General features: G+C 42.9%; 1 protein-coding gene across 3 annotated transcripts in view; it reads left to right on the top strand.

The window, feature by feature from the left end:
* Positions 1–17,215, top strand: part of cuedc1b (CUE domain containing 1b) — a 144,904-nt gene that overhangs the window by 110,589 nt on the left and 17,100 nt on the right. For all 3 annotated transcript variants that reach the window (XR_007264884.1, XM_048612757.1, XM_048612758.1), the window contains exons 3-5: positions 11,796–11,923; positions 15,232–15,358; positions 15,908–16,079. Coding sequence is in view for 2 of the 3 variants with exons in the window: in XM_048612757.1 (XP_048468714.1) it covers positions 11,796–11,923; positions 15,232–15,358; positions 15,908–16,079 (427 nt within the window). In the remaining variant the exon portion in view is untranslated. The remainder of the gene's footprint in view (positions 1–11,795; positions 11,924–15,231; positions 15,359–15,907; positions 16,080–17,215) is intronic.

Raw genomic sequence — 17,215 nt, 5'->3', positions numbered from 1 at the left:
ACTTTTCATGACCACTATATGGCTCAAAGTGCTTACAGTCAATGAAGTACTTTTGAAGTGTAGTATCTGTTGTAAAGTTGGAAGCACGGCAGCCAATTAGCTCTTGGCAAATTCCCACAAATAGCCATGTCATAATGACCAGGTGATCTCTTTTTTTTTGTGATTTTGATTGATGGATAAATGTTGGCTGGGAGATCGAGGAAACTTCCTTGAAATGGTGTTATGAGATCCTTTTTATCCCCATGATCAGGTAGTTGGGGCCTCGGTTTGATTGACTGATTGATTTAATTAATTGTCACATATACCTAATCACAGTGAAAAGCTTTGTTTGCGGCAGATCATAGTAAATAAGGACATACAGATCCTAGGGTGATAAAAATTTGGACAGAATGAGGCATATAGATTACTCTGCACAGGACTTGCATGAGGCAAGATCAACATTATTTGAAGTTAGAGAGTCCATTAATCAGTCTAATAACGGCAAGGAAGAAACTGTTCTTGAACCTGTTGGTGTGTGTGTTCAAGCTTCTGTATTTTCTGCCTGATGGACGAGGTTGTAGGAGAGCATTACCAGGGTGGGATGGGTCTTTGATGATGTTGGCAGTCTTTCCACAGCAATGAGAGGTGTAAATGGAGTCCATGGATGGGAGGTTGCCTTCCGTGATAGTCTGGGCTGTGCACACAACCTTCTGTAGTTTCTTATGGTCCTGGGCAGAGCAGCTGCCATATCAGACCGTTATGCACCCAGACAGTATGCTTTCTTCGGTGCATCTGTAAAAGGGTCTGTATGGACATGATCAATTTCCTGAGCTGCCTGAGGAAGAAGAGGCGTTGTTGTACCTTGACCGTCACCTCTACGTGGGAAGTCCAGGACAGTTTTTTGGTTAAAGTCACTCCTAGGACCTTGACGTTCTCCACCCTCTCAACCTCAGTTCCGTTGATGTAGATGGGAGCATGTTCTCCTCCTTTCTTTCTGAAGTCAATGATCAGTTCTTTAGCTTTGCCAACATCAAGAGAGAGGTTGTTATCATTGCAACATGTCACCAAGCACTCTATCTCCTTCCTGTATTCTGACTCATTGTTGTTAGATATCCATCCCACTACAGTCGTGTCATCAGCGAACTTGCAGATGGCATTCATTCGGAATTTGGCAGCACAAATGTAGGTATACAGGTAGTGCAGTAGGGGGCTGAAGACACATCCCTGGGGGGACTCCAGTGTTGAGTGTTATTGTGGAGAAGGTCCAGTTATCTACCCTCACTGATTGCAGCCTATGAGTCAGGAAACTGAGGATCCAATTGCAGAGGGTGGAGCTGAGACCAAGGTCTTGGAGATTTGAGATCAGTCTGGATTTCAAAATGGTGTTGAAGACAGAGCTATATTCAATGAGCAGGAATCTGACATAGATTTAAGAGCTTATCTGAAAGATGGCACCTCTGACAGTGCAGCAGTCCCTCAGTGTTGCACTGGAGTAACAGCCTTGACTTCTATGTTTAAAGCCTGAAGTGGGACTTGAGCCTGGAACCTTCTGAGAATATTACCAACTGAACCACAGCTAACACTTAACTAGTGGCTATGGAACTGAGCTCTGACAATAGGCAGCACCTCCAGAAGGAAGTGGAAGAAAATGAAACCAGTAATGAGATTCTCCCCTTTAAACAGCACATAGGCTGCCAAGAATGTCTTCTTCATAATATGGAAATTCCTACTCAGCAAACAGAACAAAAGCACCTGTCTTGAATTAGCAAAAATGACAACAGAAATATGAGGCCCCCTCTCCCTTATGATCTTTAAAGTAAGAATTTTGGAAGAGCTTCAACCATTCATGAGACAGCATTATACTTTTGAAGCCATTCCAAGGCATCTTTAAAAGAGTGTGAATTTCTGCCAGTCTGAGTCTCAGACCAGCCAATGTAAATTACAGCTCTGTCACTCTGCTGCTACCCTGCGGGGACACAGGACTTCAGAGCACTTATTTGGGCACATCCACCCCCACTCCCACCCACCCCCCCCCCACCCCAACCCCCAAGGGACAAGAGTTCTGTCTTGAACTCTTCCGGCTCCCTTCCTTCACTTCCTGTTTTACGTGATTTGAGATCAGCCCCTCTCTGAAATCGTACATGTCGCTTTAAGAAATCAGGGAGTTATTCATGAAACTAAGGAAGGCCCAGGCTTGGAACTGGGGCCTAACTCTTACGCAGTCTCGGTGTCCTCTGTGAATTACTTCAAATAAATTTTTTTTTTTAAAAGGAATGTGTTGAGGATACAAAGGAAGTTATTCTTTTCAAGTAAAATATTCAGTTATGGAGCAGACCAAACCCCCTTGAAATATATTCAGAAGATAGTCTAGACCCTAACTTTTTCTTATTTTAAAGGTGTTACATTCCAGATGCAATTCGATTGGTCAAACTACCAGATTTGAAGCAAAACACACTTTATTCATACACTACAGTTACAAAACAACAAAAGAAAGAAAAAATTGGAATAATTAACTCTATTAGAAAACTTAACCGAGTAATCGATTATTTAATTACCAAACAGTAACTGTTCCAGTACAGTAACATACCCATAAACACACCTGTGACAAAGGCAAATTCAGTAAAATAGATTGTCTCACAGGCAGTTCTCCAGTCTTGGAGGAAAACCATCGAGAGAAAACTGTGCGAGAGAGTGTAGCAGGGAGAAAGGTACTGCAGCTTCCAAACCCAGCTTCAAGACCCCAGCAACTGAAACTGAAACTAAAAATCCTGATTCTGTGGGACCTTGACCCATCCATTTGGCTGCTTCTATTGTTCCAACCTTAGGGGAAAAAAACCCAAGGCCTCCCAGGCAGTTTACATTATGGGCTTTGAAGCAGACTGATTATCACCTCTGATCTCAACCTTTCTTCATAAAATATCCCAGGATGAAATACACCACTTGAAGCCATAGTATCATCACAACATAAATGAAAGCGGGCTGAATCAAACAACTAATTATGTTTCTGTTAGTTAATAGACGGGGCAGTGCTGATGATGACATTGTGGAGGAGTCTCATAAAAGACTAGTGCAAAAAGGAGCAACAGATAAAACTAAAATTGGGACAAGCAAAAACACCGCAAATCCATAATAGTTTGAGCTCTAGCCTATTTTAGGAATGAACTTCCAATTAAAAGAATGAGTTATATTTCTTTGGCACCGTTTAGAAGATCAAGACGTCTGGAAGTGTTTATGCCCAATGAACTACTTTTGAAATGCAATTACAGTTGTACAGTCACAAACATAGCAGCCAATTTGCACACAACACCTTAGCCAGCTTACCAACATTCCCCAAAGCACTTCACATACAGTGAATTATTTTGGAGTGCAGTTATGGGTGTTGTGTCACCGTTTTGCCTGTGGTAAGGTCTCACAAAATACAAAATCAGTTGCCCATTAATCTAGCTTTTGGAGGTGTTTTGAGAGGAATGAATATTGGCCAGGATACCAAGTGAGCTCCCTTGCTGTTTATCGGGTGGACTGGGTTCAAAATCTTATTGATGTCTCCAGCAATGACAGTGCTCCCTCAGCAATGTACTGAAGCTTCAGCCTAGATTGTAGGCTCAAGTGGGGACTGAATCCTCATCTCAGCAGTGAGAGGGGTACCACCTGAGCCAAGCAGACACTTGTTAGGAACTGCAAGGCAAATGCCAAAGTGATAAGATTGTGTTCTGGTTGCAGATTAACCATGACCTTTCATTATTTCAGTCTCCCCTCCACTTTCGGGTACTTCAGTTCATGTTTCTGACATGCACTGGTGCACCTTTTGGGCTGGGAACCATTCAGCTTCTTATTGCTTTGGAGCCTTGGTCCAAACATGGACAAAAGAGCTGAACTATACAGGTGAGATGAGAGTGACATTAAGGCAACAGTTGACCGAGTGTGGCATCAAGCTGCCCTAGCAAAACGGGAGTCAACGGAAACCAGCGGGAAAGCTCTGTTCGCTGGCTAGAGTCATACCCAACGCAAAAGAAGATGGTTGTGATTGTTAGAGGTCAGCTATCTCAGTCCCAGGACATCACTGTGGGGGTTTCTCAGGGTAGTATTCAAGACCGAACCATTATCAGCGACTTCCTTCCATCGTAAGGTCAAAAGTAGGGATTTTGCTAATGATGGCGCAATTTTCAGCACCGTTCACAACTCCTCAGATATTTAAATAGCCTGTGTCTATTTGCAGCAAGACTTGGCCAATATCCAGGTTTGGGCTGCTAAGTGGCAAGTAACATTTGGGCCACACAAGTACCAGGCAATGAGCAACTCTAACAAGAAAATCTAACCATCGTCCCACAATGTTCATTGGCATTACAATCGCTGAATCCTCCCAATTTGAATATGTTTGGGATTATTACTGACCAGATACTGAACTGGACTAGCCATATAAATACTGAGGCTGTAGGAGCCAATCAGAAGCTTGGAGTTCTATGATGAGTAACACCTCCTGTCTCCCTGGTGCCTGTCAATGTCTACAAGGCATAGGTCAGGAGCATCAGGGAGTACTCCACTTACCTCGATGGATGCAGCTCCAACCACACTGGCAAAACTGGACATTGTTCAGCACAAGAAAACCTGCTTGATTGGCGCCCAGCCACCATTTTAACATTCACTCCTCTCACCACTGATGCACAGTGGCAGCAGTGTGTACCATCTACAAGATGCACTGCAGTCACTCACCAAGCCTGCTTCAGCGGCATTCTTCAAAACCACAACCTCTACCACCCAGAAGTTCAATAGCAACAGGCACTCGGAAACAGCACCATCTGCAGGTTCCCCTCCAAGCCACTTACCATCTGTTGGAATGATATCGCCATGCCTCCCCTTGTTGCAGGGCCAAAATCCTGGAACTCCCGGACTTAATAGCTGAGTTGCTCATTGCCTGGCACTTTTGTGTGGCCTAAATGTTGCCTTCCATTTACCAGCCCAAACCTGGATATTGTCCAGGTCTTGTTGCAAATAGACACAGACTATTTGAGGATCTGAGGAGTTGTGAACGGTGCTGAACATTGTGCAATCATTAGCAAACATCCCCACTTTGGACATCTTAGGACTGCAGTAGTTCAAAAAGACAACTCAGCACCAAGACAATTAGAGATGGGCAATAAGTGATGGCCTAGCCAATGATACCCTCATCACATGAATGATTATTTTAAAAAAGCACTTATGCTGGACGTGGCTGCAGGCTGAGCTGACTCTAGTACCCACAACATTACATCCCCGAGCCCTGTAGAAGAGTAGTGTTTGAGGCTTTTATGGCATACTGTGAGAATTGGGGATTTTCCATATGTGCTGCAGATTGCACATGGCCAGCTGGAGGGAAAGACACATTCAATTGAAAAACGTTTTTAGCATTTTATTTGAGTGACATTAACAGTTTAGAATTTTCCTGGTGGATGGACATCAGGCAATCCTCTTGATTTGAAAGACTGATGCGAATAATATAATTCTTGTTAAAATGAGGGAGGCAATGGCCTAGTGATATCATCGCTGGACTGTTAATACAGAGATCCAGATAACGTTCTGGGGACCCAGGTTCGAATCCTGCCACGGCAGATGGTGGAATTTGAATTTATAAAATATCTGGAAGTAGGAATCTAATGATGACAATGAATCCATTGCCAATTGTCGGGAAAAACCCATCTGGTTCACTAATGTCCTTGAGGGAAAGAAACTACTGTCCTTACCTTGTCTGGAATACACGTGACTCCAGACCCATAGCTCTGGGCAATTAGGAATGGGCAGTAAACGCTGCCTAGCCAGCGATGCCCTCATCCCATTAATGAATAAAGAAAAAAAATTCCATGTAACTCATAGAATTGTAAGATAGTTTCTTCAAAATGAGTCAAAATTCCCAGTCTCATTCAGCATTTTAAAACAAAATTCTTCGTTCCTGGGGTATGAATGTTATTGTAAAGACTGGCATTTACTGTCCATTGCTAGTTGCCATTAGAAGGTGGTGGTTTGATAGAATCGGCTTGCTAGGCCATTTCAGAGGCCACCTTCCTGTGGACCTGGAGTTCAGGTTGCAAATTTCTCTGCCTAACAAGCACAAGAGATGGAGTTGGATATTTGACAGCAACCTGATCGTCTGTTGGTCACTTTTATCAATAACCGGTATCGGTTCTATTTCTGCCGTGTTCTTTTAAACTGAGATCAAATTCTCTCCCTGCCATAGAGGGATTTGTACTGGTCTTCTGAACTATTTGTCAAACCCACTGAATTGCCCAACTAACCAGATAACCACTCCAATACCATACCTCTAATTTGGTCTGGTCAGTTTAATTGGAATGTGGATAGACACCCAGGAGCTGGGCCTGAATGACTGGGGTTACCCCTTAAACATTAAACAGACTGTTACACTGACAGCCTTTTGGAGAAATGCATTGATGGCAGCTTGATAGATTGTAGTGGTCGCAGTATGTGTACACACATTAACTATTGATTCAAAATATGAAGCTAATGACTGCTCCATTTTAGAGTCAATGGACTGCTTTGACTAAAGGAAAATACCTGAGGAAATGCTTGTAGTTCACCTCTGGATTTTAAGTTACTCACATTGAAATATATATTTATATCTATGTATGTATAACAATGGGAGTTGTGTTTCAAAACTATTCATTTTGTAAACTGAATTGACATCTTCTGGCATAATGAAGCCCTATGTAAGTTATATACGCATGAAGGAAGCTCCCTGGGAGCACTCAACGTTGATTCCAGATCCCATGAAGTCTCATGGTTTCAGGTCAGACATGGGTAGGCAAACCTCCTGGTATCCACATACCACTATACCCCAGCTGATGAACCAGTACTCTTTCACCTTCTAAACCCACGACCACTACCAGTTAGAAGGACATGGAAAGCAGATAAATAGAAACACCACCAATTTCCCTTGAAAGTCATCCTGTCTTGGAAATATACTGCCATCCCTTCATTTTCATAGGTTCCTGTACCTCCCTCGCTGTCAGCATTGTGGAAGTACCTACCCCAAATGGACTGCAACGGTTCAAGAAGGCAACTCACTATCATCTTCTCAAGGGCAGTTAGGGATGGGCAATAAAGGCTGGCCTAGCGACTAAAGCCTACGTCCCAAGAATAAATTTAAAAAAACAGTCAGCATCTTTTGTTCTATGTAGTATCACTTATTGCTTCCTTTGAAATCTGGCATTCATGTATCTGTCCCAATGCGAGCAAGATGTAAAGCTTCAATAGTATGTCTATTTTTCAGCAATACTCAGGATTAAAAAGTGTTTACAACAGATTTCGGATTGATACCAGGAAGCTCTTTTGTGCAAAGAGTGAGCACCATGTGAGATTGGATAAAAATTTAAATTGTTGGAAGTACACAATGGGCTCATCGGAAATCTGTAAGGACAAAGATCGGGTTAGCAAATTAGCATTAACCAGTTCCAGCAAATGTCATAGTCCATGTTTCTTTAACAGAGCTTTAACAGACCGACATATGGTATTTTATCAGTATTTTGCTGTTCTTGTTTCACATTCTCAGTATTCAGGGGGCTCTGCTGGAATGAAATATCCAGTATTGAAGTAGGGACTAAACTTTGGATGAGTGTACAAAACATTGCTTTCGAAACACGTGCAGTTTCATGACCTCCTAAGAGGCCCAGACAACTGTGGCCCAATTATTTTCTGGGTTTCTGATTTGAATTTAATGAACCTGGGGCTTTGGAAAGGAATGTTTAATATGCTTATATTTCAGTAGAAATAAATTTAAAATCAAATCCCCCAGGATTTCAAGCAGGCATTAATTGGAAAAATAAACGTGCCCAGAATCAAACGTAACCTGAGGACATATGTTGGCAAATTTTTTGGGACTTGGGAGACAGGTGATAGAGATAAAGGGAATATTCTCTCATCAGGATTTAACAGATGGTCTTTCCTACATATCTGCTGGGGTCCTAGAGTTTCGACATGAAAGCTAACATGTAGATGCAGCTAGCATCTAGGAAGGCTCATAGTATGTATACCTGGAATGTTACTCCGTAGTAAAGAAGTCTTGCAGCAATTATTTAAAACCTTGGTGAGACCACATCTAGAATATTTTTATGTAGTTTTGTTCTCCTTACCTAAGAAATGATATATTTGCAGTAAAGAGAGGACGACAAAGGTTCACCAGACTGATCCCAGGGATGGTGGGATTGTCCTGTGAGGAAGAATTGAACAGATTGGGTCTGAGATGTTGTTCCACTGAATTTACGCAGACCTTACAGGAAGGATGGTCCCCCTGGGGCTGGGGAAGAGGGGGCTCTAGAACCAACGAACACAGTAACAGAGTAAGAGCTAGGACATTAAGGACTGTGATGAGAAGGGATATTTTTATTCAGAGGATGGTGAATCTTTCGAATGTTCCATCACAAAGAGTTGTGGATGCTGAGTATAGTCATGTCAGAGATTAATAGACTTCTAGATATTAAAACTGTCAGAGGATACTGGAGCGTTGGAGACTGAGGAATAACCTTATAGAGGTTTATAAAATGATGATAGGGTGAATAGGCAAGGTCTTTTCCCCAGGTTAGGGGAGTCCAAAACTAGAGGGCATAGGTTTAAGGTAAGAGGGGAAAGATTTAAAAGGGACCTGAGGGACAACTTTTTTCACGCAGAGGGTGGTGTGTATATGGCATGAGCTGCCAAAGGGAATGGTGGAGGTTGGTATAATTGCAGCATTTAAAAGGCATCTGGATGGTTACATGATGAGGAAAGGTTTAGAGAGAAATGGGCCAAATGCTGGCAAGTGGGACTAGATTAATTTAGGATATCTGGTTGGTTTAGATGAGTTTCCGTGCTGTACAAATGTAACGCTATACAAGGACAATGTGGAAAAGTGGCATTGAGGTAGAAGATCAGTCATGATCTATTTGAACACGAAGCAGACTCCGAAGACTGAATGGCCTACTGCTGCTCCCAGTTCCGATATTCCTATTATCATTTACTGATCCATCTGCAAACATTTCTTGTTAAAAGACAACAACAACTTATATTTATACAACAACATTAACATAGTAACTTTAACATGCCTTGGCATCACACAGTTGATATCAGACCACATAAGGAGAACTTGGGGCAGATGGTCAAAAGGTTAGTCAAGGAGGTTGGTTCTAATGGGCATCGTAAAGCTGGAAACAGAGATTTGGAGGGACTCCCAAATTTTAGGGCCCAGGCAACTGCAGGCATAACCACCAATGGTGAAGTGATTAAAATTAGGAAAGCCCAAGATGCCAGAATTGAAGGTGTGCAGGTATCTCAGAAGGTTGTGGGACTGAAGAAGATTACAAAAATGAAGTTGGACAAGGTCACGGAAAACAAAGATGAGAATTCTAAAATTCGTAAAAACCAAAAGAACTACGGATGCTGTAAATCAGGAACAAAAACAAAGTTGCTGGAAAAGCTCAGCAGGTCTGGCAGCATCTGTGGAGGAGAAAACAGAGTTAACGTTTCGGGTCTGGTGACCCTTCCTCAGAACAGACCAGAATTTTGATTCTAAAAATCGTGTTCCTTTGACTGGAATCCAGCCAAGATCAGCAAGTACCGTGGCGATGGATGAACAAGACTTGCTGAGAGTTAACACACAGATGCTAGAGTTTTAGATGATTTCATGTTTAGAGATTGTAGAATGTAGGAGGCCATGCAGCCAGGAACAAGCTTGACCAGTTGAGGCTAGAGGAAGCCACTGCTATGTGGTTTTAGCAGTTTTTGCAGTGATGCAGGTAAGTGGTCAGAAGCTCATTTCAGGAACAAATATGATACCAAGTTTGCAAATAGCCTTGTTGCCAACAAGAGGGATAGGATCAGTAGGTAGGCAGGCAACAGAGTTGTGACGGCAACCAAAAAGCAATTTTCCCAATATTTAATTGGAGGAAAAATTTATTTAGCCCAGACGGAATACTGGAGAAGCAGTCTGATCATTTTCAGGTCATTCAGCGAGTTTGAGAAGTGTTAGTTTTAAGATACAAATGGGTGTCGTCAGCACACGTATGAAAAGTGACGTGTTTTTGGTTGATGTTGCTGAAGGGCAACACTTAAGTAAGAAATAGGAGGAGGCACGGATCAATCCACGGGCAGGTGCCTTTGATAGTAGGGCAAGAGCAGAAAAGGAAGCCAATTCAAGTGATTTGCTGGCTATGACTGGATAGATAAGAACTGGACCAGGTGAGATCAATCCCAACCACCTGGACAATAGTGGAGATGCATTGAAGAAGCTTGATGTAACACAGACTGCAGACTGGGCGGGGAGAGAGATTCACCTTTTTTAAGTCTCATTGGCTGCCGTTTGTGACTTGGATAAGAACCACTTCAGTACCATTGGCAGGGGCAGAAACTTAATGAAACTGAATCAAATATGAAATCCTGGGAAAGGTGATCGTAGATTTGAGAACTGACAGATTATTCAACAACTTTAGAGAAGAAATGGGTTGATTGTCAGGATGGAGAGTTCAGGTTGTCTTTTTAGAGGGGAGGGATGATTAGAGCAATGGTCAGCACCTAAGGCGGGAACTTTTAGAACAAAAACTATCATGAGAACAAAAGGTGGAACACCTGGATGCGGTAGGCTTGGAGAAATGGGAGTGGATCTAAAGAATTCCAGGGAATGTTTGGTCTGGTGGGTGGGAGTAATCTGTAGAGGCAACTGATCAGATGTTCTCAATCTTTGTCCTGAAAGATTTTGTGATCCCCTTGTACTTGTTGAGGATAAGAACGTAAGATCTAGGAGAAGGCGGATGGCAGTACAGGAACAAATTGTAGAGGTTCCAGATAATTCTAAAAAGTAGGGACCATTTTGAGCTGATGAGAGCAGAATATAATGGTGCTTTTTGTGGTCCAATCTGATCTGGAAGCAAATGGCTAAATTGATTGTCTGCCATTTCTGTTCAAGCCTGTGTCCCTTGGACCTAAGGCAGTGGGAGGTGAGGGCCACAACAGAAGGAATGTCTGGATTGAGAGGGAGTAATAGTTTTAGTGGACACCAGAATGTCAAAGGCAGAAGTGTGAACATGATTGAAGAGATTAGCGGTTGCAGAAGTATTGTGATAAATGGAGGGTTGCAGCTAGATAGTTAGATTTTGGGAGTGAAATGGGAGCTTTTTGCTCACCCAGGGTGGTCATGGTTGTGTGTAGGAATAGGAAGCTGCATAGGCATGTAGACAGCCCAAGTGATTGGCCAAATCTATAGCAGATGGAGTTTAATATGAGGATGATGAAGCTATTTTCTAAATGGCAAGAGATTACAAACTGCTAGATGAGCAATGCAGTTTGGTAGTCTGTATGTTCAAATCACTAAAAGCTGGTACCCAGGGACAAAAGGTCATCAAAAAGGCTGTTGGCTTTTGTTTCAGAGAGTCTGGAACATATGGCGAAAGAAATAGTGCATCAGGTGTAAAGCATTGATCAGACCATAGTTTGAGCACTAGGGTCAGTCTTGGACACTACAAATGGAGAGGGTAGATTGGCCTAGGATGGGGATAGAGTGCCTCTTCACCAAAATGATATTGGGGTTTTGAAAGGCTTCAATTATGAAGACATACATTTTGGATTGTGCTTGCTTTAATTTAAGATGATGAGGGATGATGTCTTCGTGATGTTTCAGATTTGGTTGGTTAAGTAAGTGAGTATTATTTCTAGAGATGCCCCTTTCACTGTGATATTTGCAAATGGCATCTGAAGGCTGTTTGAGACAAGGCAGTGTTTGTTTTAATGTGGACAGAAAATTATGCAGTCTGGTAAAATCTTGCGTAGGTTTAACTTACATTTTCTCCTTTGCCCCCATTCAGATTTTGGAGAGGACGCTAGAGCCAGACAGTTCCGATGAAGAGCCTCCTCCTGTTTACTCTCCTCCTGCCTATGACATGCATGTATTTGACCAGGGTTATCCGCAGCTCCCTCCACTGCCACCGCGACGGTAAGCACCACAATCATAGTCAACAGGCACACTCTCTGCCTTGGCTTGGGGCATGGACTCAGGCAAGTGACACTTTGCCAGCTTGGCACAGTAAAACTGGTCCCACATCCATTTGCACTGCATTTCAGTTAACACCAGAGTTGCACCAAGGCCACCTCCTGGATTTTGAGTGACATTACACCGTTCACCAATGTTCACATTGTTAGCATGGTTCTTAAAATGCTCTGCGTTTAGCAATCCTTCTTGTAATAAATGTTGGCTCCCTCTCTACAGAATTAGGTGAACAGGGAGGTCACTTCCCCTTCAGTTTGGCTCATAACTAGCAATAGATGGTAACTGATGGCCAATACCACTGCAGTCATCACTTCGCTATCCGTTTGTTATTTTTCTTGTGGGGAGTCACACTCTGGATGTTTATAGGTATTCCCACAATTTTGCAAGGCCTGGCAGCGTTGCTGGGTCAAAATCCTGGAACACCCTTCCCAACAGCACTGTGGATGGCACTGCACCTCAAGGACTGGAGTAGTTAATGATCCAGAATACCACAGCCTTCTGCAGGACAGTTACGGGTGGGCAATAAATGCTGACCTTGTCAGTGATGTCCATATCCTGGTGTGTCATTGGCATTCAGTCCTCAGTTTTGCATCTCCAAGTTCCTCAGCTTAAACTGAAGGAAACTTAGGACCTTTGACCAACTCCAAGTTGCAGCAATTTAGCTATTTAACTATAAATAATGTGTTGTATAAAAATAAAGGGAAAAATGTAAGACTTTAAGTTAGATTTGTAACTGGCTTATGCTCCAATTGAACCTTCTCTTGCCTTCTTCAATCGTTATCTGCATTTCCATTTATTCCGTTCTCTATCATGTGCTTATCCAGCGTTCATTTAATGGTGTCAGTGCTGTTCATTTCAACTAAGTTGCCTTCCCTGTCTGCAAAGACTGTTTAAACCCTGGCTGCAATCAGGAGACAGTCTGTATTTTAACAGAAGTCTATTGTAAAGCAAAATTCATAACTGTAGATATATTAAAGCTCTTACTTATGCAGTCACTTTCTATAAAAAAAAACTTACATTTTTAAGTGGTTGTCACACTTTTGTTTCAATGTTTTCATTATAAATCCTTATTCCCCATGTATAATGGAAAGACTCCATGTAAACGTGTTGCACTGTAATTATATTGTTATGCCAATGGTAGTACTTAGTTCTTGGTTTTGCATCTCCCAGTTCTTCACCTTACACTGAGAGCATTTTGTAAGCCCCAAACAATGCTGTTTTCCAAATTACAACACACCCTGCCATTTAACTGCATAGCTGCAAATAATAAAATATTGTATAAAAACCAAAGGCCAGAATAAACATAGAATCCGGGGTGTATTGCTTTAAATTAGGGACTGAATTTCGTCAAGTGTTGCATTATCATCCACCCCTACAGATTTGCTTCATCTGAAGACCACTCTTGTTCTTTTGAGTCCCTGTCTGCAACATTCCTGTTGACAGCTTCATTTCCTGGTGATGGGACTCTTCCTTGAGCTTATTACATCAATATGGGAAATGTTTGTGTAATCAGCAACAATGAAAACCTGCCACATAACCAGAGCCTGATAGTGGTGTAGCTGCAGCTGTTGGAAGGTGGTGTAGTGTCACTGGTGCACTGAGAGGCCAAAGGATGGGAAGAGACTTGGACAGAGCATAAATGTCAGTACGGATTAGTTGGTCTGAATGGCCTGTTTCTGTGCTGGACAGAGAACAGTACAGAACACGAACAAGCTGTACAGCCCACCGTGTCTGTGCCGATCATGATGCTATTCTAAACTAGTTCTACCTGCCTGCACATGGTCCATATCCCTCTATTCCCTACCTGCTCATGTGCCTGTCTAAATGCTTCTTAAATGTTACTATCATTACTGCTTCTACCACCTCCCCTGGCAGGAGTTCCAGGCATCTACCACCCTTTGTAAAAAAAAAAAATTTAAAAATTGCCTCTCACAACTCCTTTTAAACTTTCCCCCTCTTATCTTAAACCTATAACCCCCTAGTATTTGACATTTCCATCCTGGGAAAAGGACTCTGACTATCCATCTTGGCCATGCCTCCCATTATTTTATAAACATCTATAAGGTCTCTCCTCAGTCTCTAGTGAAAATAATCCAAATTTTTCCAACCTCTCCCTGTAGCGAATATGCTCCAATCCAGGCAACATCCTGTTAAAAACCGAAAGAACTGCGGATGCTGTAAATCAGGAACAAAACTAGAAGTTGCTGGAAAAGCTCAGTAGGTCTGGCAGCATCTGTGAAGAGAAATTCAGAGTTAACATTTCGGGTCTGGTGACCTTTCCTCCGAACATCCTGTTAAACTTCTTTTGCATCCTCTCCAAAGCCTCCACATCCTTCCTATAGTGTGGTGACCAGAACTACACACAATACTCCAAATGTGGCCTAACTAAAGTTTTATTCTGCTGCAACCGACTTGCCAACTTTTAAACTCAGTGCCCTGGCCAATGAAAGTAACCATGCCACATGCCTTCCTTATCACCTTATCCATTTGTGTTGTCACTTTGAGAGTTTTGGACTTTCACGCCAAGATCCCCCTACATATCAATGTTCCTAAGGGTCCTGCTATTTGCTGGATACTTTGCCTTTTGTATTTGACCTCCCAAAATGCATCATCTCAATATGTGTGGATTAAACTCCATCTTCCAGTTTTCTGTCCAGAACTTTCCAACTGATCCATATCCTGATGAATCCTTTGACAACCTTCCTTACTATCCACAACTCCTCCAATTTTTGTGTTGTCTGCAAACTTACTAACCAGACCATCTCCATTTTCATCCACGTCATTTATATATATACATGTATGTTACAAACAACAGAGGTCCCAGCACTGATCCTTGCAGAACACCACTGGTCGTAGATCTCCAGACAGAAAAACACTTCTCCGCACTACCCTCTGTCTTCTATGACCAAGGAATATTGTATCCAATTTACCAACTCACCATGTGATGTAATCTTCTGGACCAGCCTACCATAAAGGACCTTGTCAAATGCTTTAGTAAAGTCAACGGAGACAACATCAGCTGGCCTACCCTCATCAATCACCTTCGTCACTTCCTCAAAAAACTCAATCAAACTCGGGAGACAAGGCCTCCCCCGCACAAAGCCATGTTGACTATTCCCAATAAGTCCATCATTTCCCTACTGATGTATGCTCATTTTGACGTTTTGTAATTCTTTGCAATATGATGTGGTACCTACACAATGCAGCATGACAAAGCTGCAGTTACATTCTTCATTCCTCCACTGTGACCACAGGGTTGATGCACAGAGCTCGGGTGGGAGCCAGTCAAAAGTACGCTATCGGAATTGGAATCCGCCATTACTCGGTAATCTTCCTGATGATTTCCTGCGAATTTTACCTCAGCAGCTTGATGTGGTGCAGGTGAGCGTGATTCTGTTTCTGTCACAAAGAAGCCTGTTTTATAGGTAATGGTGCTGAAAGGGTTAAAAATATTGAACGCAGTACTGAGTCCAGAGGGCTGCAGGGTCCCCAAGCAGAAAATGAGGTGTTGTTATTCCAGCTTGCGCTGAGCTTTGCTGGAACACTGCGGCAAGCCTGAGACAGAGATGTTGGCCAGGGAACAGGGTGGTGCGTTGAAGTGGCAGGCCACAGGAAGCTTGGGGGCAGAACATAAATGTTTTGCGAAGCAGTCACCCAGACTACATTTTGTTTCCCCAGTGTAGAGCATGTTATGAACATGGGACTAGATTAATTTAGGATATCTGGTCAGCATGGATGAGTTGGATCGTGCTGTGTAACTGTATGACTCTATGCCTGCCGCTCAGGTCAGCCCCTCTCTGCGGTCTGCAATACTAAACAGTGCATATCCCGACTACCACCCTTGAGCTCAGTGACATGGGCACAGTCTGCGTGTTGACGTGGAAGTAATACTTGTCATCATTAATGAGAATGTGTGCTCGTACCCTGCAGAACTCGCAGAAGGGCCATCGTGGGAGCGGCCAAGAGTCACAAGGATCACTTGAGCAGGAGCGAAAGCTGAAGCAGTACCTGGAGGATGAGCGGATTGCACTCTTCTTGCAGAATGAGGAGTTCATGAAGGAGCTGCAGCGGAACCGTGAGTTCTTGCAGTCGCTGGAAAAAGGTGAGACAACACACAAGATGGGAGAGGGTAGCTTTGTGGTAGCTGAAGTAGGAAGACCTGCCATTCCACCTCCAAATTTTTCTGTCTGTTTTCCTACCTCACTCTGGAAGCTGGAAAGGCACAGTTCCAGCGGGAGGTCCCTCTGTGTGTTAACGCTGAATGACCCTTCGTCTTGTAAGGATCCAAGCAACGTTTGGGCTGATCTTTAATCTGGATGTGAAGATGTGCGCATTAGGACTCCACTTGGTTATACCACCACAGCCTAACAACCATCCAATCCCTGCTGTTGTTGAACTGAGATATGCAAATTGCTGACAGGGGCCGGAGGCTCCTCCCATGACGAAGAGGAAGTTGGAGCCGAACATACTGTTGCTTTGTGGGAGCTGGGCATAGCCACCCACTTTGGAAGCGGAAGATGTGATGTGTTCTACACCGAGAAAGGAAATGGGAAAAATATGAGTATCCTTGTTTTCCTGAGGCAACGTTGATTTTTATTTGCACTATTTTAACATAATCTGCTCAGTGGAAAACAGGCAGATTCAGATCATCTGCTGTTTTATACTCAGCCTGATTTTAGTTTCCACTGAATTCCAATTGATCAGGTTGAAATAATCTATTTCGAATCAGCTTCCACTTTGGCTGTTGAGGTCATACAATCACATCGATAATCCTGTTCGGCCCCAACCTCCTAAAACCCTTCAGATTTCATGTGGCAATGATTTTTACTCTGATATCATTGTCAAATTTCAACTGTAAAGACCACTCAGTCTTTCAGCATCTCCGGTCAGCTTTACAAAGTGCTTTAAGTCGAACCAGGATGATCAATCCTTTAGGGATTCTGAAAGGAACATTGCAGCTGGTACAGGTACCAGGGGCATGACTAATGCAACTCCGGGACAGCAATTGGCATTACCATTCCTCCTTGTACCATACCACAAGCACCATACATTTTAGTATATATACTGCTCTGTGAGTTTCCTCCGATTTGGAAACAGCTACAGACAAACCAGAATACAACAGTAGTTGCTTTATTAATGTGTAGCTTTCTGCCTGTATCCTTCTTACAGCGCCACCTACAGGTGTTGTTCTTTATGGCAGCTACAAGCAAATACTATATTCAAGATAACCAGGTGTAG

Source organism: Rhincodon typus, chromosome 26 (genome assembly GCF_021869965.1).
Source record: "Rhincodon typus isolate 14 chromosome 26, sRhiTyp1.1, whole genome shotgun sequence".
Classification (NCBI taxonomy): Eukaryota; Metazoa; Chordata; class Chondrichthyes; order Orectolobiformes; family Rhincodontidae; genus Rhincodon; species Rhincodon typus.
The sequence above is the reverse complement of the archived record's forward strand: the minus strand, read 5'-3'. Positions and strand labels throughout refer to the sequence as shown.